The sequence below is a fragment of the Xyrauchen texanus genome, chromosome 34 (assembly GCF_025860055.1).
Source record: "Xyrauchen texanus isolate HMW12.3.18 chromosome 34, RBS_HiC_50CHRs, whole genome shotgun sequence".
Lineage (NCBI taxonomy): Eukaryota > Metazoa > Chordata > Actinopteri > Cypriniformes > Catostomidae > Xyrauchen > Xyrauchen texanus.
This window is the reverse complement of record NC_068309.1, coordinates 31,033,188-31,053,509: the sequence shown is the minus strand read 5'-3', so window position 1 is coordinate 31,053,509 and position 20,322 is coordinate 31,033,188. Positions and strand designations below refer to the sequence as shown.

Below are 20,322 nucleotides of genomic sequence, written 5' to 3'. Positions count from 1 at the left end.
GAACGCTGAATTCGCTTACAGCGCCTTCAAGATACTGTTCCTCTTATTCACCATAGAAACCTATGCGCAGCCATCTTGGAAATGTTGTCTCGGAACTTCCGTTCTAGCGGTTTTATATATATATATATATATATATATATATATATATATAGATAGATAGATAGATAGATAGATAGATAGATAGATATATAGATAGATATTTGTGGTGTTGATGTCAATGTGTAATTAGATAGCGAAGTTGGTTTACAGGATATAGAGTTGTCAAATGTTGAGTATTTTAAAGTGTTCAGGGGATGTCACAACTGGAAGCAGAGTGGGAAGATTTTAAAACTAGAGTACTTCAGCTGGGAAGGGTGCTACTATATTTATACACACAAATACTTGTGAAAGTGTATGTTTTATTTTATATTCCATTTACAACACTTTTAATCACATTTAAGCCTCTTTAAAAATGTAGGGTGACAAATTAATTTTAAAGAGTACAATTGTAATTTACTTGCATGTGTAGTAATATGAGCTGTTACTGTTTGAAATTTCATGTCAACTAACGTTTTAACAAATTATTAACAAGTTGAAACTTAAAAAATTAAACAGAATTACATGTATAACAATGAAACGCTTATGTCATTAAAAAAAAGTGCAGTAGCTGTCTGAATGTGATCTGCCAGGTCAATTTACCTTCATGAATGTTGGAAAACAAACACCTCAATGAGAATTTTCAAGTATTAAAGGGGTGCTGTAGACTCACACATCAACTCTTGATGAAAAATACTTTCTGTACTCCCACACATAATCCATTTTGATCAACCCTTCTCAGTAGCTTCAATACAAACAGGAAGTTAGATGACAAAATTCGCAAGAGTGTAGTGCGGAAAGGGGGCGGGCTGAATAAGATGAATCACACTAATAATTTGGAAATTACATTTGAGTGGTAACAGACTTCAGAGTTGTTGCAACTTCAACCTACATTACCTGAATTAACATGAAATCTCCCTCTGAGTGGATAAAGAGTACTAACAATTGTACTATTTCATAAGTCTGTGTAAGTCTTTGAAAGAATACATCTAAAACATTCCTAACTGTAAGTGCTCTTTTAACAAATGTGCAGACCAATTAATTTGCTTTAGGTTTCTAATTTTAAATTGAACAAAAAAGCACATATTCAGATAGCGTTTTTTAGGGATAACAGACTTTTTGGCCAATTAATTTATATATTTGTTCCAGCCGTTTGAATTACTGGAAAAATAAAAACAAAATTTTACAGAGATCGCACTCACAAAGAGCCAATTACATTTTACAGAAGAGCATAACTAAAAAAATAAAAATCTATTCACTAAATAGAAATTCCCAAAACGTTTTATTAACTTTCTAAGACATAACAAATTTCCATGATTTTTCCCCTGTATTTTATTTTTTAATCTCAATTTATGTTCTCTATTCCACTTTCTGCTTCTAATTTAAAGCATTCAGAGCAACCGATTATTATGTCATGTCACAGAAAAATCAGATGACTTTTGTAGTGCTTTTCTTCCCAAATAACAACAGGATTGTTAAAAGGCCATATTATATGAACAGAATCATTATTCTACATTATGTTAATTTTAAGAAAAGGAACTGTAATTACAAAAGACAAGAAATTGACTGAGATGACCACGAGCCATGATTGAAACGAGACAGTTAAGCAAGCTATCATAATAAACATATTCTTAATTTTAAGAATAATAGTCGTGTTGCAAAACACAGAGTTTGATTTGGTGTATAGACATGGTATGTGACTACACAAATAGCAGGTAAATAATAATAATAATAATTTGTGGAATTTAGAAATTGACACTACAGAAAGCATAATAAAGACACATTATCCAGTGTAAAGAATAACTTGCACATCTCTCCACAAGGCTGTTCCCTTCACCTCTCTATGATTTATTTTTGTTCTTCATGAGTGCTTGCTCAGAGGCATCAAGTCGGTCAATCATAGAGAACGGTCCACACATTATCGCTGCCAGTAGAATTTTGCAATTTTTCACACATACACACTTCAATGCTACAAACATTTGGTAAACAAGCAAGCATGCAAACGTTTTGGAAGAAGGCAATGTCAACACACTGCAAAAAATATTATTAATGAGTATTTTTACTGGAGAACAAGACAAACATATTTAAACATCCTTAAAACCAGATAAATTCACCTGTGAGTGAAACTGTGTTAGCTATTAAGACTTGTTTTCAAAGAATCTATATAGCAGAGTTGTATTTTGCCTTGTGACAATGGGAGATTTTTTCTCTTGTTTTATGAAAATAGAAGTGAAAATCAAGTAGGAAAAAAATCTGCCAGTGACACAAGACAAATACAATTATATTTAAGATACAATGTTTATTTATCTGGTTTTAAGTATTATATAGTTTACTGGAAAACAAGACTATTTTAAAAGTTTTACATTTTTTTTATTTTTAAATGCAATTTTCACCCTGGTGCAAATAAAGGTAGATGCCATTTACACCCCAATGCAAATTAAGGCAAACATTATTTGCACCCCTAATTAAATACTAACATACAGTGTAGGGGGCATCACTGCAGTATGTTTGTGTTTATTTAATCCCACAGACCAAACCCTACTCCTGTCCTTTATAAAAATTAACCATGGTTTTTACTGCAGCAACCATAGTATCACCATGGTATTTTGTAGTAAAATAATTGTTACCACAAAATTAAACATGGGTTATAATATTTACACCATATGACTTTTGTAACTAGCGGTGGGTAGAGTAGCCAAAAACTGTACTCAAGTAAAAGTACAATTACTTTAATACATTTTTATGCTCCAAAAAGCACATAAAGGCAGCATAAAAGTAATCCACAAGACTCCAGTAGTTAAATCCATATCTTCAGAAGTGATATGATAGGTGTGGGTGACAAACAGATCAATATTCAAGTCATTTTTTGCTAGAAATTCTTCTCCCTGCCCAGCAGGGTGTGATATCAAGAGAAGAATGTGAATCACAAAAAGCACAAGAAGAATGTAAAGGTGATCTTTTTCTCATCCACACCTATTACATCACTCCTGAAGATACTGATTTAACCACTAGAGTCTTATGGATTACTTCTATGCTGACATGTGTGATTTTATTTAGCTTTAAAATGTTGGCACCCATTCACTTGAATTATATGGACCAAAAGAGCTGAGAAATTCTTTTAAAATCTTCATTGGAGTTCAGCAGAAGAAAGTCATACACATCTGGCATAAGGGTAAGTATATGATTATAGAATTAGCATTTTGGGTGAACTATCCCTTTAAGGGCTCTTGTCAGATTTGGATGAAATTGTCAACAAGAAGAGAGGTTTGGAAATATTTCTAGTAATTATTATAGTGAAAGTGTGAATAATTGGGTTATGTCCATGTGGGACATTGTACATAATGCTGAAATATAAACCAAAGCAAGATCATGCTTTATTAATGCCTACTATTTCATAGCTTTTAGTTGTTAGTTCAGTGCAGTTAGTTTTCAGTGTGGAAAGAATTTAGATCATTAGTTCTCTACAAAAGTACCACCGCTCCCTAAACACAGAGTACGCATACTGCATAGGGCAGCACATGCAGAAATGCTGTCTGTTCGTGCTCCAGTTGCCAATTATACTGTACGTTCAGCAGAGCAAAAGGCATTTACACATAACGTGGATGTTTACATGGATTTATACAGTTAATCCGCCCGCAGTAGCTGCAGTAGTTACTAGTACCTCGGCAAGGGTGCGGGGTAACTGCGTAAATACTGCTCATGACATGTGGGACAAAGCGCACTGATATATTGCTGCACTGATTTAAAAATGTACACTTAAAACTGTTATAAGAGCCCATATTTACACAATCACACTGACATCACCATAACCATCACCATGTCACAGAAAAGCCAGCGTTATCAGAGCCACAATTTACCTCAGCGTGCTGCCTTAAATTGAAGCTGCAATTTTAATCTTGAAATATCCGTCTTGGTTTAAAATGGTGTGGCATGACAAAACTATTCTTCTTTCACTGTGCAGAGTGAAGAAAGTGTTTCACTTAGTTAGAAGAGTTTGATGCAGCAGCAGTGATGGACTCATCTTGAGTAAGTCTGTGATAACATGCTCAGCTGTGTCAACTTCCACTGTCGTAAAAGTTCCATTCTATAATCTCTCAATAAATTAGTCCATAGCAAGAAAACAAACTGTTTGCATGTGTGAAAAGAAAAATAGATTTTTTTTCCTTTGAATCAAGGTAATTTATCTTGCCCCATTGGCAAATAGCTTTTAATATCCCATGTCATTTTGCTTCTCAAGTAAATGTGTCATGTATTATGAATGTTTAGTTATTTTACTGGAAAACAAGATAAAAATACTTAAATCAGAAAATAAATTTTGCAGTGTACCAAGTATTTATGTGGAGTGGAAACAAAGATGGAGACATGATTTTGTTTCAACTGGTTTTACTCAATGGATCAATTGTAGATTGAGAGGTATGTCTGAAGTAACCAGTGGTTGATTAGGTCTCTTTACAATTTGCTACTGTCAGACAGATCCAGAATCAGGCCAGAATGTTACACAGATTTGACAATATGTCATGTCACTATATCATTGTAGAACGGGTCTGTCACAGTTCCATCTTCACTTTGTGCATGAGATCTTTCTGGTCAATCATTTCAGATTGTCTATTCCAGCGGTGGTAGGCCAACAGCGCTATGTTTTTAGCAGCCACAGAGCTCATCTCCATAGCACTCCCAGCCCATTCAATGCCATTAAGGTAGTACAAGCTTTCATGCAGTACCACTGGTGGCAAACCTTGGGTGCTTCCGTAGTGAGGGTACGCCAACCAGTCTGTGACCTGCACTGAATAGTAAGACTTAAAAAGGGTCTTCAGCTCATTCTTCTCTAGAGGTTTTGGAGAAAAGACCTTGTATACTCCAGCTTCCTGAGGCTGTTTGCGGCGAAAACCAGAGGTTATGTTGACTGGACAGACACTAGTGGCACTGTTGAAGAAGAGTCCAAGAGTGTCTGTGGTAAGTATGCTGGCAAATGGAAAAAGCTTAGGGTCGGTGAAGCCAAAGTAAGTGCAATTCAGGTAGCCATGGACAATGGAGGCAACAGTTTGGTGGTAGGAGCCCACCATTTCTGGTAGCTGAGGCTCAAAGCCCTGGAATGAGATGCCCGAATTCACATTATGCTGGAGAGGCGTCGCTAGTACTACAATGTCGTAGAGCTCTGATGTCCTTTCATTTTGAGCAGTGTATGCGAGCTCATATTGGTTGTAGTCTCCTGATTAAAAAAATAAATAAAATAAATCACATTTAACTATTGTTTCATGCTATTCAATAAGCTTACCACACCTCTTTTATATTTTAAATGGGCGTTCCCACTGGCAGTGATTTGGAGCAACAAAGCAACTGAACATCATTAATTTTAAATTAAAATCAGCAATATAGGTGGCAATTAATTTTACTTTATGCAAATGAGCAGTGATATTATGTAGTGACAGCCAATGGGAGTGAAGACAGTGGAGCTCACGTGATCTGCTTGCAGTCGAGAAGAAATGACTACTTACAAACTACTTGCTCAACTCCAGTGAGGCTTCATTGGCTTAGCTCCAAATTATTATTTTTAACACTGGTTTTCAGAGTATTTTTCTATTTTCAAATCTGATTATGAAATTGAAATGATAAAATTGGTTATGTGAAATACCTATTGACTGGAGAGCAATGGTTGTAACCTGACTCTGGATGAGATTGGCCTTTGCTTGTTTAAGCAGACCTGAGCAAACCAACTTGTTCCCTCCCTCCACAGCCCAAAGATTGGCCTGTGCACCAGCCAGAGACACAGCACCTGTCAAAGGCAAGTACATCAGTACAGACATTAAACCAGATGGTTAGAAGAAGACTACCTGGTTAACTGGTTAGTATTGACTTATTGTCTGAATCTGACCACAAAATAAAAAGATTATTCAGAATTCTTTCTTCTCTGGTAGCTCTCTCACAAGATACAGTGACCCCAAAAAGTATTTAAATCACTTTTGGACACTTAAAGTCTAAATATCATTGCATTAAATACAAAATATGGAAACAAAAGATGCCAGAAATTCTCTCAAAACTAACTTACCTTTGAGCTATTTTTCAATTAATTTAAACCAACTGGTCTCAACCGGATATACAAGGTCAGTGACTACAGGTTCAGTTCATCACATTAACAATGGGGCTATTAACGTTAACTATATACAGAGGTTAAATTGGGGCAGAACAGGGGTTTTAGGGTTTCTCTTTATAAAATGTATCCCCTCATTATACATCTTCTACCAATTGTTGACAACCAGAAAGCATCTGAATAAGAACAATATTATCTATCGTTTTATAATTTGAAACCTAATTAACTTCTTTTGTGCAATGTTTTGCTTGAAAAACTGTGCTATATTTCTTTAAATAATGACATTAAACAATGTTTAAAACATTTTCAAATTATTGTTGGGTGCACTGCATTGAAGGGGTAATATCATGAAAAATAAAATTCTCCTTAATATTTTGAAATAAATTAGATGGTATGAACTCTAATTTTTAGAACTCAACACTTACCAGGTCAAAAAGACTCTTGATACTGAAGTGGGGTGCACACAGTACGATTTTTATGGTCCTTTGCAGTTGCTGTTTGTCAGACTGTACGATATGATACCAGGAAGATCTAAGCCATGCCACACAGCACAGTATTTACATCCTAGCCAAGACTTTGGTCCCAATTGCACCGATTGATAGATTGATAGCACTGACTGGAAGTTTTATCTGGCTGTTGTAGGAGCAGTCACACTGCACGACCGCAACGCAACATTTTTGACACTGCCAGAAATTGGTTGGAGGACACAGACGCAATTAATCAGATTTTGCCCTACAACAAGAGAAATCTTTTACGATTCCCTAAATTTGTCTCAGAAGGCAAAATTTTGGCCAAAATCGTACAGTGTGAACCCGGCTTAATCTGCAAAAATGTCTTGTTCTGAAATCAGTGATTGTGACATCACACAGATGGCTAAATTAATATATGACCACATATACACAACAACACTTATTTGTGTGCTCAGAAAATGTGCTCAGCTAGTCACAGTGAAGTAATAGAGTAGTAGGATAAATAAAATTATTCCTAAACACCAGCAGCTCACAATTAGAATGTTACTATGGTTTTATTCTACAAAACAGCAATATCAAGCAAACAAATATTTTACAGCAGAGCATAACTGCAAAAATGAAAATTCAGTACAGAAAGAAATGTATATTTACTATATTGATTTCCCTCAATGTAAATGTACACACACCGAGCACTTTATTAACACTATACAGCCTCAATTCTTTGTGGCATGGATTCCACCAGATGTTGGTAACTTTCCTTTGAGTTTCTGCTCCATGCTGACATGATTGCATCACAAAATTCATGCAGATTTGTCAGCTGCACATTCAGGCTACGATTCTCCCGCTCTACCACATTTCAAAGGTGTTCTATTGGATTCAGATCCGGTGACTAGGAACACCACTGAAGAACAGTAGACTCATTGTCATGTTTATGAAACCATTTTGAGATGACTTTTGCTTTTGACATGGTGCATTATCATGCTGGAAGTTACCATTAAATTGTGGCCATGAAGGGATGCACATGGTCAGCAACAATCCTCAAATAGGCGTTGGCATTCAAGCGATGATTGATTGGTATTAAATCAGCACACAGTGTGCCAAAAAACATTCCCCACACATTACACCACCACCAGCCTGGACTGTTGACACATGGCAGGTTGGGACCTTGAATTTATGCTGTTGGCACCAAATTCTGACCCCACCATCTGTGTGCAGCAGAAATCCAGATTCAGACCAGGATACATATTTCCAGATTTCAACTAAAGTTTTGGTGACCTGTGCCCACTGCAGCCTCAGCTTTCTGATCTTGGCTGACAGAAGTGCAACCTGACGTGGTCTTCTGCTGTTGTAGACCATCTGGCTCGAGGTTCGACATGTTGTGCTCATCTAACTTTACTTTGCACCCATTTGAGCATCGTTCGTTGCTTGGTAACAGACATACGAGTTGATTACCGAACTTGGAGTGGTTTAGGATTTCCTAATTAGTGAGAAGATACGATTTTGTAAGATATGATAAGAATCCTAAATCAAGTTAGGATTTGATTCTGTAATATGAATTTGTGAAACCTCCTAACTTGATTAATCAGATCTTAAGACAGGAAGTTTTCTGTAATACGCCCCCTGACCTGTATCTACATGATTTTAAGTATTGCACTGCTACCACACGATTGGCTGATTAGATCGCATGAATAGGTAGGTGTACAGGTGTTCCTAATAAAGTGCTCACTGAGTGTACATTCACTATAGAAATCTCCATGATTTTGAATGACTTTTAAAATGTCATTATTTCCTTGAATTTTCAGTCCTGAAAAACACAATTCACGAGTTCACTGGTTCATATAGTCTGGAGTGCATGAAAGTTCTTAAGCTCCAATGTGCTTCCCCGGACAATTTGAAAAAAGCAAGGATTAAAGAATTTTTAAATACTAATTGATATAGGCATCAATCTTAAAATTCCCTGATATTTCCAGGTTTTCCATGACATTCTATAGCATCTATAACAAAAATGCATTGTGCATACCTACAAATGCTGGGATGCTGATGTTCTGGCCATAGTTGACCCTCATGATTGGGGCTATGACTTCATCTATAAAGTGCTGGGAGACACCCAGTTCTAGCAAAGACTCAGAGAGAGCGCGCTGGGTCATGTTGATAAATCCTGAACCCCCCAGAGAGCGCAGCAGCTCCTCAACTGAACTGAAGGCATAGCCATGGGCCTGGTATTTATAGATTCTGGAAAGAAAAGGAGATCAAATGTATTAAAGCGAGACAGCAAAGAAACAGAGCGAGAGAGAGCAAGAGAGAGAGGGAGGATTATGTTGAGACACTGATATCTGGGATATCAGATGATAATAAAAGAATAAGATCAAAGCATCCTTTAATAAAGGAATAATTCACCCAAAAAGGAAAGTACTTCAGTGGAACACAAAAAAGGAAACTGTACTGGTCCCTATTTTGCATAAGGGTGACCATTTCTAAAACTTTAAAAAGAATGCAAAAGCACCATAAAAGTGACTTGTGCATCATATTCCTAGTCTTCTGAAGTAATACTTTAATGTGGCACTGGTGTAGTGGGTCTCACTTACTAATACATTTGCACAAATTGCATTCTTTCATGCGCAGAAAAGATCTCACGTAAAAATATCTTGCCTGAGAGCACATGCAGCAGTTATCTTTGAGTAAAATCAAGTGTGCTGTTCTCAAAGCCAGTTTAAATGCAAAAACACCTTTTATGTAGGTCTACACTACATGTGATCAGCTGCATTTTTTAAACATGTCTTTATTGTAGTTTTATAGAGACAAAACATGCATGCAAGTAAAATTAACATCAACACTTATTCATGTATATTCCTCCTCTAGCATCTCATTTTATAATCAACAAGTACAATAACAGAAATGTATTACATTCAGAGCATTGGGCATACAATTGAAGGCATGTAGAGGTGAATGACAACTCAAAGATCGGCGATATACACATTAGTGTTATCAAAAATACGGGACGCCGGTACCACGTTGGTACTCATACAGAATTTCTGAAGGTACCGGAGTACCGAGCACCTGGTCTACCCGGTTCCCAGTCAGAGTCAGGAACTATCGAACACTCACAACAAGCAAAAGATGACGACAAGCAAGGTAGCTGCTGCTGCGGAGTCTCAACTGAATCTTGTTGAAAAGAAAAGTGGAAAAAGCCAGGTTTGCAAATTCTTTGTATTTGAGGCTGATGAAAAGGGAAACATCATAGATCAGCAAAAACCTATTTGTAAATGCTGCTTTCACAATTTTCTGACGAAAGGAGGAAACGCATCAAACTTAATAAAGTACCTGCAAGACAGACACCCGGATTAATTCAACCAAATAAAGCAGGTGAGTTTAAAAGCATATTATCATTTGTATTAGGGCTGAAACATTTAGTCGACAACGTCGAAAAAAAAATTGTCGAGAAAAATATTAGTTGTCTAATAGTCGTTTGATGTCATTTATCGTAACATGACATCACATTAAACTGTAATGATGAAGCGTGAGAGCAGCACTGCAGTTCACGTCTGACAGAGGAGAGGAAGAATTACACAGATCAGTCCAAATGCACTCTAAACTTTCACTTTTCACAACTTTTTATGTAGATCCCAAAGTATTAGGGAATTATTAAAAAAAATAAAAAATTCAGAAGCACTCTCGTTGTGCAATAAGCGGAGCCGGAGCTCTTTAAAGGAAACATGCATTACATCTTAAATGCAGTTATATTTAATGTGTTATAGCTTTATTAAAGTTCAAATAATACAGAAGCAGCTCATGTAATAACTATAAAACCAGAAACTGGCATTTCTGTGTGGTCAGTGCCTCTTCAATGAGTTGCGTGAATGTCCCGATCTAAGAGGGAGAGTGGAATATGTTTGAATGTGATTTCTACTACTACATTTCAGAATATTTTTATCTTTCACATTCCATGATACAATGGAACAGAGTTCCCCTATGAATTTGACATTTATCACACAGATCTGGAATATAAGAATTCAATTTATTGATATTTATAGGAGTGATTCAAGTTCTCATTATCCAATTATACAAAATCATCTTAAATCTAGTGTTGATTGATATGCACTGGGCCCTGCTGCATATTTGATTCCATTCCCCAATGCACAATTATCAGTTTCTCTGTATTTACTATTTATAAGTACAGTTAAAGTCAGAAGTTTACATACACCTTAAACAAATACATTTAAACTCAGTTTTTCACAATTCCTAACATTTAATCAAAGATAACATTCCTCATCTTAGGTCAGTTAGGATCAGTACTTTATTTAAGAATGTGAAATGTCAGAATAATAGTAGAGAAAAATATTTATGAAACCTTTTATTTCTTTCATCACATTCCCTGTGGATCAGTTAGTATTTGGTAGCATTACTTTTAAATTGTTTAACTTGGGTCAAACGTTTTGGGTAGCCTTCCACAAGCTTCTGACAATAGGTTGCTGGAATTTTGGGTCATTCCTATAGACAGAACTGGTGTAACGGAGTCAGGTTTGTAGGACTCCTTGCTTCCACACAGTTTTTCAGTTCTGCCCAGATATTATCTATTGGATTGAAGTCAGGGCTTTGTGATGGGCACTCTTAATACCTTGACAATATTCTGCTTATCCCATTTTGCCACAACTTTGGAGGTATGCTTGGAGTCATTGTCCATTTGGAAGACCCATTTGCGACAGGCTTTAAGTTCCTGTCTAATGTCTTGAATTGTTGCTTCAATATATCCACATAATTCTCCTTCCTCATGATGCCATCTATTTTGTGAAGCGCATTAGTCCCTCCTGCAGGAAAGCACCCCCACAACATAATGCTGCCACCCACATGCTTGATGGTTGGGATGGTGTTCTTCGGCTTGCAAGTGTAAGGCTGATATCAAGAGGTCGTAAAAGTCAAAGAACTCTGCCAGAAACAACGTCATGAAACTCTCACAAAGATGAACATCTCCACCCAAGATAACACTCCTTACTTGCTAAGGACCATACAACATAAGAGGATTTCTGTTCATACATGTTTGATATCATACAAGAGGTCGCAGTGCGACTGGTAAGGTGGTCTCATTCCCTTTTCAGAAAAACAAAATCTCCATTAAGATTTTAGAACTTAACAGAATCATGCACTCTATTAGAGACATGTCCCTCCCAAATCTCCCACAGGGACCACATGCTGTATGCAGATTAGGTATATTCTTTGTAAGCATCAAAGGACCTAATCAATCACAAGTTTCAAAGGTCTTTGCCAAATGCTGTATAATTCTGTAGGTCTGTCCCATCCCTGCCTGTATGTTAATGAGGTATGTCCCAGGACTTCCAAACTTAACCACTCCCCAAATTCCCTTGTTCATGGTTTGGGTATTTAAGGAAATGTGACACATTGTGCAGGGCTCTCTGTAATCAGACGATCCCAAACAGTTTACTGTTTGTAATTTATTTCAGGTCATAGCAATTCGAATTTCTTATGTTTTGATAAAATGTCTAACTTTGACTTATCACTGTCTAATTGGAATTGATGAATTGATTATGTTACCTGATCAATAAATTGTCAACATTTGATTTTATTTTGACTGACTCTGACATTGTGTTTCCCAAACAGATTGAACGATTCGTATGTTACCACAAGTCTGCGTCACATTAGTGACGACTAATATTTGGCATCGATTCAAGTGTACTTGGTTTGCAAAGACAAAAAGGGAATTTCCGTTTAGAACAGCAAACGCTGCTTGACCAATCTAAATTCGGGTGTCTAACCTCTGTTTTAATTTGATGTTTCTCCAGATAATTGAATATACGGCTACTCTGTGTCCATTCTTGAGGCTGCTTGTGATGTTTCGTGCTACTAATTTTGCTGTTAATCTAACTCTTGCAGTAATTATTTATCATAGTCATGCAGCCGGTGTTATTCAGTTGTGTGCTGAAAGTCAAAACGTTGTCACTTGCTGCATGTCCTTGTACTGGAAAACCACAAATAAAACTATGCAACATAAAAGGAAATGCACCCAGAATACATTAAATACAGGTTATGTTTAATCTATGGCAGGTCGCCACTTGATGTCCAATGTAAAATCTGTCCTGAAGCAAGACCAGTTGAGAAGCACTGAGTTAAAGGTACAGACAGGAGCCGTCTACAGTATATGTTAACTGTTAATAATCTTAAAAGCTCACACAGCTGATGCTATTTTTCATTTGGTAGTTCAATTAACATGTAAACTAACATGCTTTAGTTATATAACATGTTATAGTTAAATTTTTATAATGTTTATAATTTGATTTATTCTGTTATTCTTCTTTATTTTATTTTCAAAAGGGAGACCTTTTTTTTTTACACATACTTCAATTAAATAAATGGTTTCAAGTTTCAATTATAATAAAGTGTTTGCTCAAAAAAAAAAATAACCCTTCTGTTTTCACTGATAATAGTAATTGTGCAATACTGTATACCGTGACCGTTATCATACCGTGAAAATCTCATACCGTTGCAACCCTACCTTCAAATTCAGGAGGTCCATGTTGGTGGACACTGCCTGGGATGGCCATGGCAGAACCTTGATTTTGTTGTCAGTGAACCATTTTTGTGAACCATTGTAAGCTCTCTGGCAGAGGCAGTCAGGTTTAGATTTTTTATCTGTTGGTATTTGATAGAGTCTGTGATGCCATGTATCCGAACAAGATGTCAAGGCCCTCTGGCTTAAAAACAGCCCCATCCAGCACCACATTTAACCACTGACATTGGGTTCATCTTCATCTCTGTATGTGCCAAACCCTTCTCTGGTGTTTGCTGCTAAAAAGCTCTTTTTTTTTTTTTTGTTTCATCTGACCATAGAACCAGATCGCATTTGAATTTCCTCTAGTGTCTGGCAAACTGAAGACGTTCGAGTTTGTTGTTGGATGAGAGCAGAGGCTTTTTTCTGGAAAACCCCACAAACAACTTGTGGTGATGTAGGTGATTTTATTTTTTAGACTTTCTTACCCCAAGACCCATCTATTTTCTGCAATTCTACAGCTGTGTACCTTGGAGATTCTTTGGCCAATTGAACCATTCTCCTCGTTTTGCGTGGAGACAATATAAAGACACGTCCTTTTCCAGGCCAATTCTTAAGATCTCCAGTTGATTGGAACTTGTTAACTATTGCGATGGTGGAAATTGGTATTTCCAATACTTTGGCTATTTTCTTATAGCCACTTCCCATTTTGTGAAGCTCAACAACCTTTTGCAGCACATCAGAACTATATTCTTTAGTCTAACCCATTGTGATTGATGATTAAGGGAATTTGGCCTTTGTGTTACTTCATATTTATACCCCTGTAAAACAGGATGTCATGGCTGAACAATTTCATGTTCCTTGTCACGCAGGTGTACTAATTTAAAAAAAAAAAAAATATGAATAGAAATATAGTTCAGCTATAATTTTACTCATAAGAATTTCTAGGGGTGCCAATAATTGTGGCCAACATGTTTTGGAGAAAAATATTTAATAATGAGATATGTCACCTCTTTCAAATGTTTTCCTTCAATTAAAGGTTAGATTTATGTGATGTTTTTTTATGAAAGATCAAAAGAATAAACAATGCAGATTTTTTTTTCACAGCCATCTTTGCTCATATTTACCATGGGTGACAATATTTTTGGCCACAATTGTAGCCGGTTCAGATGGTCAAAAATGTTATACTAAAAGTATAACGGTAAACTGAAAGAACAGACACATTCTTTCAGAGTTGGGCAGCGAATCTTCACATAATGACAAAATATGATGCATTATATTTTGATTATGCAATCTTTTGTACATTTTGTAACATACTATTTTATAACAGCCTATAATAATGAAAAGACGATACACTGGAAAAACAAGATGCAATGCAGCAGCCATAGACGTTTGTCAGACATGTTATTATATACAGTTATGAACATGTAATTGCCCGAGTACTGGACGAGTTGTTGTATAAGGTTGGACTATAACACCAATTTAAATGAGATATGTGCATATTTTCAGATGGTATATGATATTAGTTTTATAAATACCGTTAAGCACTTTAACATTGAGCTTAAAGGCATCTGCCACGGCTCTGATATGCGGGCCGCTGAAATGACATTGTCATTTATTGTAATGCGATGGCACGTAACAAGAAAACGTACCGTCACTTCACGTGCAAGCAGACGATTCTCAGCGCCCTCAACAAACAAATCTGCCGATGCTGATAATTAAAAAACGGCAGAATACCAGCCGATTTATCGGCATCTGCAATATATCAGTCGACCACCATCACAGATATAATGCTTATGTTGCATGGCGACTGAGATAAAAAAAATTCTAATTCTGTTAACGGAAGTTTGCCTTTAGTCTGACACAAAGGTAAACTTTTTTTGGGCTATGTATCTTTTTTTTGTTCTCTCTCTCTCTCTCCACTTTTCTCCCCAATTTGTAATGCCCAGTGCGCTCCAAGTCCTCGTGGTGGCGTAATGACTCAATCCGAGTGGCGGAGCATGAATCTCAGTTGCCTCTGCCAAGCATCTTATCCTGTGGCTTGTTGAGCGTGTTACCACAGAGAGAGAGCACCTCACGCTATTCCCCACTGCATCCACGCACACCTCACCACACGCCCCGCCGAGAGCGCGAACCACATTATAGCGACCACGAGGATGTTACCCCATGTGACTCTACCCTCCCTATAGCAATCGGGCCAAGTCGGTTGCTCAGAAGACCTGAGTGAAGCCACTCGGCACACCCTGGATTCGAACTCGCGACTCCAGGGGTGGTAGTCAGCGTCTTCACTCGCTGAGCTATCTAGGCCCCTGGGCTATCTTAATATAGAGAATATTTTGTTAGCCTATACTTGTTTCAATCTTATTAAAAAAAGCTTTTTAATAAGCCGTTTAAACTTTTTTGGACAGCAAAAACTAGCCAAAGTGATATTACTAGGAAGAGGATAATTAAATTAATAGTGAGTGTGTGCAGAAAGCTTACATATAGCTTGTGATGACAGAGATCCTGATAAAAATTGAAATGATCAGTACTGGAATTGGTATAGGCCAATCAGGTGACAAGAAGATCTGTGATAGGCTGAAACATCATGAATGGATGTTTCAGCCTATTTCATCCCTAATGAAAACTTTCACCCACAGGTTTTTTGCACAAATACAGTTCCTTGAAAAAGTACTTAGCCCCAAGTGCAGTTTTCAAACTTTGTTGAATATTTGAAAATTTTAAATCTATTAAAATCTTACTTTTTTCCCAGCTGGTACACAGAACTGTGTGACAAATAAAATAAAAAGTTAAAATCTCTTAATTTAAAACTAGAAATAAAAAAAGTATTCCTACTCTCCCTATATACTAGGTTAACCTTGCTCAGGTGTAAGATATTGTTGCTCTAGTCTCCACTAGTGTTGTAAATTAGTGGATCAGCAGTTTTCAATAGCGGAGTATGGAATGGCACACTACCCCCATTTGGACTGAAACGATTAGTCGACATTATCGACAAAAAAAATGTTCACCAAAAATATACGTTGTCAAATAGTCGTTTGATGTCATTTAACGCAACATGACATCACATTAAACTGTAATGATGACACGCAAGAGCAGCACTGCAGTTCACGTCTGACTGAGATGAGGAAGAATTACACAGCTCACAGTCCAGATGCATACTAAACTTTCCTAAACGGCTTTAAGTGATGTAGATCACAAAGTATGAGGAAATTATACCAAAAAAAACTAATAAGTAAAATTCAGAAGCACTCTCGCTGTGGAATAAGCGGAGCCGGAGCTCTTTAAAGGAAACACCCATGCGTTACATCTTTAATGCAGTAATATTTAATGTGTTATAGCTTTATTAAAGTTCAAATAATACGGCAACAGATTATGTAAACAACTTCAAACTCTGAAACTGGCATTTCTCTGTGTGGTCAGTGCCTCTATGAGTTTTCGCAAATATCCCGATCAACGGGGTTGAGATTGAAACTGCACCCAGCTGATAAACACTCGGTCACGGGGATGCTCGTACCTCAAGCGCGACTAAATTAGAACATGATGGCTTGTGGCTTATTTAATCATAATATATGTCACTGTGCATTTCTTATTCTGAAGAAAATTGGCAATATGCAGCTTTATTAATAAGAGGGAGTTTATTTTTTTAGTGAGTTAAAGATGTAGTAAAGTGAACAGAATGGTGAGTGATAGTCTTTGCCCCGTTATACACTGCAACAAAATATATTTTTGATGTTTTGGCTTGTTTTCCAATATAAATATCAAAAACTCATTTAAAACACTGTTCATTTTCTTTAGCAGTTATACTGCAGAAGAAAAAATTGTTCTCGGAGAATGATGAATATAATATAAAAAATACAAGTATTTTAAAATATCTAAAAATCCTTTAAAAAAATAAATAAACATACATTCATCTGAGCAGCAGCATATAAGATATTTAGACTTGCTTATAGAGAATAGATCTTGAATGTAAGAATATTTTGTCTTTACTGCACTCGCAGAATTATAACCAAGTAAAAAAATACACTTATATACAAAATACACTTATATTTAAGATACAGTCTCTTAAAGCAAATCTAAGTGGAAGAAATATGGTTCTACAGCCACTTTGTCTAGGGCACGTGTTTTCAGCAGGACAATGACTCAAAGCACAAAGCCAGAGCAACAATGGAGTGGTTTAAATGAATAAAATGTGAGTGTTATAATTAAATTGAGTGGCCTAGCCAGATTCCTGACCTCAACCCTATTGAGCATCTGGGGAGAGACCTCAAAATTGCTGTCCATTGCCAATACCCAACTAACTTGGTACAGCAATTTTGCAAGGAGGAATGGGCTAATATTGCTCCATCACGTTGTGCAAAGTTGATAAAGACTTATCCAAAAAGACTGATGGGTGTAATAGCTGAAAAGGTGGTTCAACCAAGTATTAAAGTAGGGTTTTCAATTCATTCTTGACATTTCGGAAAGTGTTTTTTTGTTGTTACTTTTTTCAGCTGCACTGTTGCGGAGTTCAGTGATTCACAAATAAAATAAATCCACTGAATTACTCAATCTCAGGTTGTGCAAATCATTTATGTGAAATAATGGTTGGGGGCTGAGTACTTTTTCAAGGCGCTGTACGTGCAGATGCAAGGTTTCAAAATCTCGCCATACCTCATGAACTTCTCCATGATCTCCTCCACCCACATCTGCAGGCGGATGAAGCTAATCCCATAACGCCACCACAAGCGAAACAGATCCAGCAGATACCAGTCCGTTTCCGCCAGAATGAACTCCTCTCCACCAAATACTGCCGTTTTCCCAGCCACACTCTTACGGTATTTCAGACCTGTGAATGGATGTGGGATGGGTTATGCGCTTAAGTTTAAGAATTAGGGTCAGGGGTTTGTTCAAATCCTTAACCCTAAGCATGAGCAATATAATCATAATAGTGATAGTGATGCATTCCTTGGCAAACACCTTTAATGTCTGAATGATACATGTTTATGCATCCAACTAACCCAGTTGTTGGACAAAGTCCTGCATGTGCAAGTTGAGGGAATGAATAATTGATCCACCGGATTCATAGTCTTGTTGGTTTACAGTGACAGTAGCCAAACGACCACCAACAGACCCCTTCTCAAACACATCAATTCTCACTTCTGGACCAAAATGTTGCCTCAGGAAATGAGCTGTAGCGGTTCCTCCAATTCCAGCCCCCACAACAGCTGAGAACAAACAAAAACATGAGTGAACATACTGTATGATAAATACAAAACTTGAGTATACAGTATTAAAGACACAATATGAGTAATCATACTGTATTATGGATAAACAACATGAGTGATCAACATTAGAAATACACCACATGAGTTAGAATACTGTGTCATGAATACAAACATAAGTGAACATGGATACACGCATGCATGATCACTACAACATTACATGAGTAGTCAAATCAATGCACAATTCATAGCAATCATATCAATGTAAGTATTTAACGCAATGACAAACTTGCACTAATTGATGCTACACAAAAAACAACACAAATACTGATATCATGATCATCAGGCCTACCTATTTTAGAAGGAGGGGCACCATCACGTTTAGCAAATTCCGAATCCGCCAATACGTGCACAAAAGCAAGAACAACGTATAGATACTTCTGCATGTTTATAACACCCGAAACGACATTAAGAAGTCAACACGAGAGTCATTCAATAAGAATCACAGATGTTACAAGTGCGTACATGTCAAATGAACGCTTGCTAAGTCTCTACGAATCTCATCTCATCTCTTGAAGATTATAAACAACAAATAAAAAATAAATCGATAAACATGAATTAGGATGATTTTGAATAATTTTGCTGCAGTAAAAGCTTTGCGTATTCATGTTCTCGTACAGACAGCCACAGTTTGGCAACAAGCGTGTATGATCATGCACGTGAACCCCTTTGACCAATCAGAGTAACAGAAAATCTCCTCTAACCAATCAGATTCATAGAAACTCTCTTCTGGCAAATCAGACTCATAGAAGCGTTCTTCTGGCCAATCAGAATCAGACATCTATCGTCTAGCCAATCAGATTCATATAAAAGGCATTTTTGACCAATCAAACTCATAGCAACGCTATTCTGATCAACCAGACTCATAAAAAACGCTCTTCTGACCAATCATAGTTAGATCAACTTGATGCGAAGTGTTAGCTCATCGATGGAATCGGTTAAAGGAAACAAACCGGGCATGTTTATTGATTGAAGGTTAATTTATGTATATATGATCGCTGCTGTGTTGACTGGAGGTAAAAGGAAAATGTTATGCATATAACTGACTCATCAAATAAATGATAACTTCTCATAAATTGTGCACCCACAGAATCAGCATTGCCATAAACAAAAATTATTTTACTTCCACTCTCCACAAGTGCAGAAGAGAACAATATTTTAAAATTAAAATGAATACAGATTTGGTAATGAAAGACAAATAATCTTGAAAATTATTTGATTAGATATTTTAAAGATTATTTTTGAAGTGCAGGAATGCAAACTACTCAACTTTTTGAGGCTAATTTGATCAAACTGTTTGGACAGATTTTCTATATTTTAATTGTTAAAATAGCATAAAAGGGGTACTTAAGGGGGTAGTTCACCCAAAAATTAAAATTCTCTCATCATTTACTCACCCTCATGCCATCCCAGATGTGAATGACTTTCTTTCTTCAGCTGAACACAAAGATTTTTAGAAGAATATTTGAGCTCTGTAGGCCCATACACTTTGAAGGTCTAAAAGCACATAAAGGCAGCATAAAAGTAATCTATGACTCTAGTGGTTTAATCCACATCTTCATAAACGATATGATGTGTAAGAGAAACAGATAAATATTAAAATCATTTGTTTAACAATAAATCTCCATGTTTACTTTCACGTCCAAATTTTTCTACTTTTGTAGAAAAATCTGTATTCTTAGTGAATATCGCCATCTACTGGGCATTGAGGAGAATTTATAGTAAAAAAGGACTTAAATATTGATCTGTTTCTTGTCCACACCTATAATATTGCTTCTGCTGCAGTTCTGTGCTTTCTGGACATTCAAAGAACCATTCAATGGCCATAATTTTCTTGCATTATATTAACCTACTGAGATATTCTTCTTAATTTGTGTTCAGCAGGAGAAAGAAAGTCATACACATCTGGGATGGCATGGGGGTGAGTAA

The 20,322-nt window shown here is 36.6% G+C and overlaps 1 protein-coding gene across 1 annotated transcript; it reads right to left on the bottom strand.

Annotated features, from left to right (window-relative positions):
* Positions 1 to 403: 403 nt before the first annotated feature.
* Positions 404 to 19,041, bottom strand: LOC127627794 (prenylcysteine oxidase-like). The gene is made up of 6 exons (XM_052104342.1): positions 18,686 to 19,041; positions 18,130 to 18,336; positions 17,783 to 17,957; positions 8,654 to 8,865; positions 5,708 to 5,848; positions 404 to 5,284 (listed from the first exon to the last, which is right to left on the bottom strand). Exons 1-6 carry the CDS (start codon positions 18,777 to 18,779, stop codon positions 4,623 to 4,625), a joined length of 1,491 nt encoding a protein of 496 aa, XP_051960302.1. The 5' UTR covers positions 18,780 to 19,041; the 3' UTR covers positions 404 to 4,622.
* Between the last annotated feature and the right edge of the window lie 1,281 nt (positions 19,042 to 20,322).